This window comes from Sminthopsis crassicaudata, chromosome 2, assembly GCF_048593235.1.
Source record: "Sminthopsis crassicaudata isolate SCR6 chromosome 2, ASM4859323v1, whole genome shotgun sequence".
NCBI classification, from domain to species: Eukaryota; Metazoa; Chordata; class Mammalia; order Dasyuromorphia; family Dasyuridae; genus Sminthopsis; species Sminthopsis crassicaudata.
In genome coordinates this window covers 464,516,109-464,519,230 of record NC_133618.1, presented here as the reverse complement: position 1 = coordinate 464,519,230, position 3,122 = coordinate 464,516,109, and the positions used below count along the sequence as shown (strand labels likewise).

The following is a 3,122-nucleotide window of genomic DNA, read 5'->3' as shown; positions in this document are numbered from 1 at the left end:
AACATAAATTTAATTATTGATACTATAAAATATATAATTTTTTTCTTTTTCTTTTTTCTCTTTAAAACTTATATTGTAAATAATTTTGTATTGTTGTTCAAGTAAAGAACATAAGAGATTAAAGATCATATGTCTATTACTCTCTAAAAGATAACCAATATTTCAGTAATTACTAAATACATAGTTACTTTCTTAATTCTAGAAAACCTGTATTAAATGCTACTTATAATTATTTTAAGTATTTTGGATGAATACATTGAAAGGAGATGGTCAAACTTTCCAAGTTGATTCTCTACAGTAGTCAGTGAATTAGAACCATGTTTTAAGCATCTATCATATGCCATATATTGTACTGGGGATACAAAACAAAGATAAGCGCTCTCTACCCTTGATTACTCCCACTCAACTTCACATTGTGTCTGGAGAAAAAACAATTACATAATCATATATAAAACAAATGTGAAATAAAGAGTAACAGAGAGGGAAAAGGACTAGTTGTGGGGAAAACAGGAAAATAGGACATATCTTCATACAGTCAAGTGAGAATTGTAGAGGATCCTCCTATAGTGACTATTTATTACAAAAATATGTATGACCTCATGAGGAAAATATAGCTTAAAGGCTATATATTAAAGACCTCTCTTCAGATATTTTCCAAGTATATGTTCAGATCATGCAAAATTCAGTGCAACAACATATATAATTTTGTCCAATATTCTTCTGATCATCAATATCAACCAAGGTATAAAACATATCCCAGAATGCATATGTTCACCAAAATTACTCCTACTACATGGAGAATTTCATGAGTAAATTACAAGAGGAAGAGGGATTTCCTATCCAAATTTTCCAGATGCTTCTATTATCTGATGATTTTATGCTGATTTTATCAATTTCTCCAGTATACTTTATGGCCTTGTCAATGAAATATGAGGCCACTCAAAAGAGAATGACCTAGCAATGCTGCATAGGAAAAACCCAAGTAGATAAGGAAAATATAATACCCATGTCATTTTTTTATTCAGTTGCAGTGGATTCTTTGTGACCCCCATATGGGATTTTCTTGGCAAAGATACTGGAGTCATTTGTCATTTCTTTTTCCAGTACATTAAGGACAACAGAAGTTGTGACTTGCCAGGATCACATAGCTAGTGAGTGTCTGGAACCTGAGCACAAATATGAACTCATGTCTTCCTGAGTCCATGCCTGGAACTCTATCCAATGAGCCTGATATTCAGTTAAGTGAGTCATCTCTAGAGTTAGTCAATTGGTACATCTATGTTGCAGATAGGTAATGAGTTGGGTCCAGAATTGGATAAATGTGGCAATTTACTTATTGGAAATTGTACAGCACTTTCCATGATCCAAATCTATACCTTAAATCCAGAATCCATCATTTTAAAACCAGTAATGTCTAGGTCATTTAACGAAGTTGAATGGAAGAATTTTTTAATCTTTTGTACCTGCCAAAGAAATGGCATTTTTCTTTTCATCAAAGAGTAACATCCTTTTATATCAGGATATGTCCTCTTCGGTCTCTTAAAATATTAAGTCTTAGGAATTTTAGAACAAGAAACCAGAAAATCAGATTTATTTTAAAATTCTAGAATTTGGAAGTTAGAATATTTAGAATTTTAGAAACTAGAAATGCAAATATCCTCCCCCAAACCCCAAGCAATAATGACTCTTCAAACTATTTTCCCAGCTTCCCTGGGAGGATTTACAAAACCAAGTCATGAACTCATAAGCTATGAGAGTTTCAATGGTTTAGAGAGCTTACCTATTATAACTACCTCATTTGACAGATGAGGAAACTGAGGCCTAGAAAGAAGTGACTTGTTCAAAGGTGCATAGAATGTCAAGAGAAGAGTTAAATTTGATTCCAGGTCTCCTGGGATTACAGTAGTCTTTTCATCATAACAAATAAACTCCTGGGAGTTTATTTGAGACCTGAGTACCATATTCTATTCCACCATTTTCTGAAGGCAGACTTCATATCACCATTCCTCAAGCTGTAAATGAAGGGGTTTAGCATGGGAGTTACCACAGTGTACATAACTGTCACAATGCGCCCCTTTGCCACTGAATAGCTGGCCAAGGGCCGAAAATAGACCCAAGTAAGTGTCCCATAGAATATAGCCACTACTGTTAGGTGTGATCCACAAGTGGAGAAGGCTTTCCACTTACCAGTGGTTGAAGGAATCTGAAGAATAGTTGAGATGATGCAGGCATAAGAAATAATGATGAAGGCCAGAGCCCCATTGATGATGACTACTCCTTCTGTTTGAATTACCAGTGTATTGATGTAGGTGTTGGAGCAAGAGATCTTCATCAGGGGATACAGATCACAGAAGAAGTGATGGATCTGGTTGTTAGCACAGAAGGACAGTCTGGTCATGAGCAAGGTGTGTAGCAAGGCATGGAAATGGGAGAGAATATAACAAGAGGCTATCATCTGAGCACATAGTCTCCTTGTCAGGACCACAGGGTAGTGGAAAGGATGACATATGGCCATATATCTATCATATGCCATTACTGCCAGAAGGAAATTTTCCATAGCTGCAAAACTAATGAAGAAGTATACCTGCATCAGGCAGCCAGTGTAAGAGATAGTCTTCATATCTGAGAAGATGTTAAATAGCATATTTGGAATAATAGTGGAGGTGAAGCCAATATCAGCTAAGGACAAGTTGCTGAGGAAGAAATACATGGGGGTATGGAGGTGAGTTGTGGAAATGGTTAGCATGATAATGACTAAGTTTCCATACACATTAATGATGTACATGGAGAGGAAGATGACAAAGAGAGGAATCTGCTCTTCAGGGTGGGTAGAAATCCCCAGGAGAATGAAGTAGGAGGCACTGGTCCAATTGGTCCTCTCCATCACCTGCAGGGATGGCAATAAAGAAAATATGGCAGCCACACATTCCTGATAGCCAATAAAAAGTGGAAGGTTTCCCTTTCTTTTGGAGGTTGCTTGAAGTAATTATCTACCTATCAGCCACAACTTTACATGGCCATATTCAATCAATTTATTCATTCCTTACTATTTGACACGTCCTTTTCTAGATGCCATGAAAACAAAATTTTTAAAAATGAAATTGTCTTTATCCTCAGAAATC

The 3,122-nt window shown here is 35.9% G+C and overlaps 1 protein-coding gene across 1 annotated transcript; it reads right to left on the bottom strand.

The window, feature by feature from the left end:
• Positions 1 to 1,939: 1,939 nt before the first annotated feature.
• On the bottom strand, positions 1,940 to 2,884 carry LOC141552910 (olfactory receptor 1Q1-like). The gene has a single exon (XM_074284826.1). The coding sequence runs from the start codon at positions 2,882 to 2,884 to the stop codon at positions 1,940 to 1,942; it is 945 nt and encodes a 314-aa protein (XP_074140927.1).
• Between the last annotated feature and the right edge of the window lie 238 nt (positions 2,885 to 3,122).

Coding starts and splice junctions, on each gene's coding strand:
- LOC141552910 (XM_074284826.1), bottom strand. CDS start 2,884: ATGGAGAGGACCAATTGGACCAGTGCCTCCTACTTCATTCTCCTGGGG.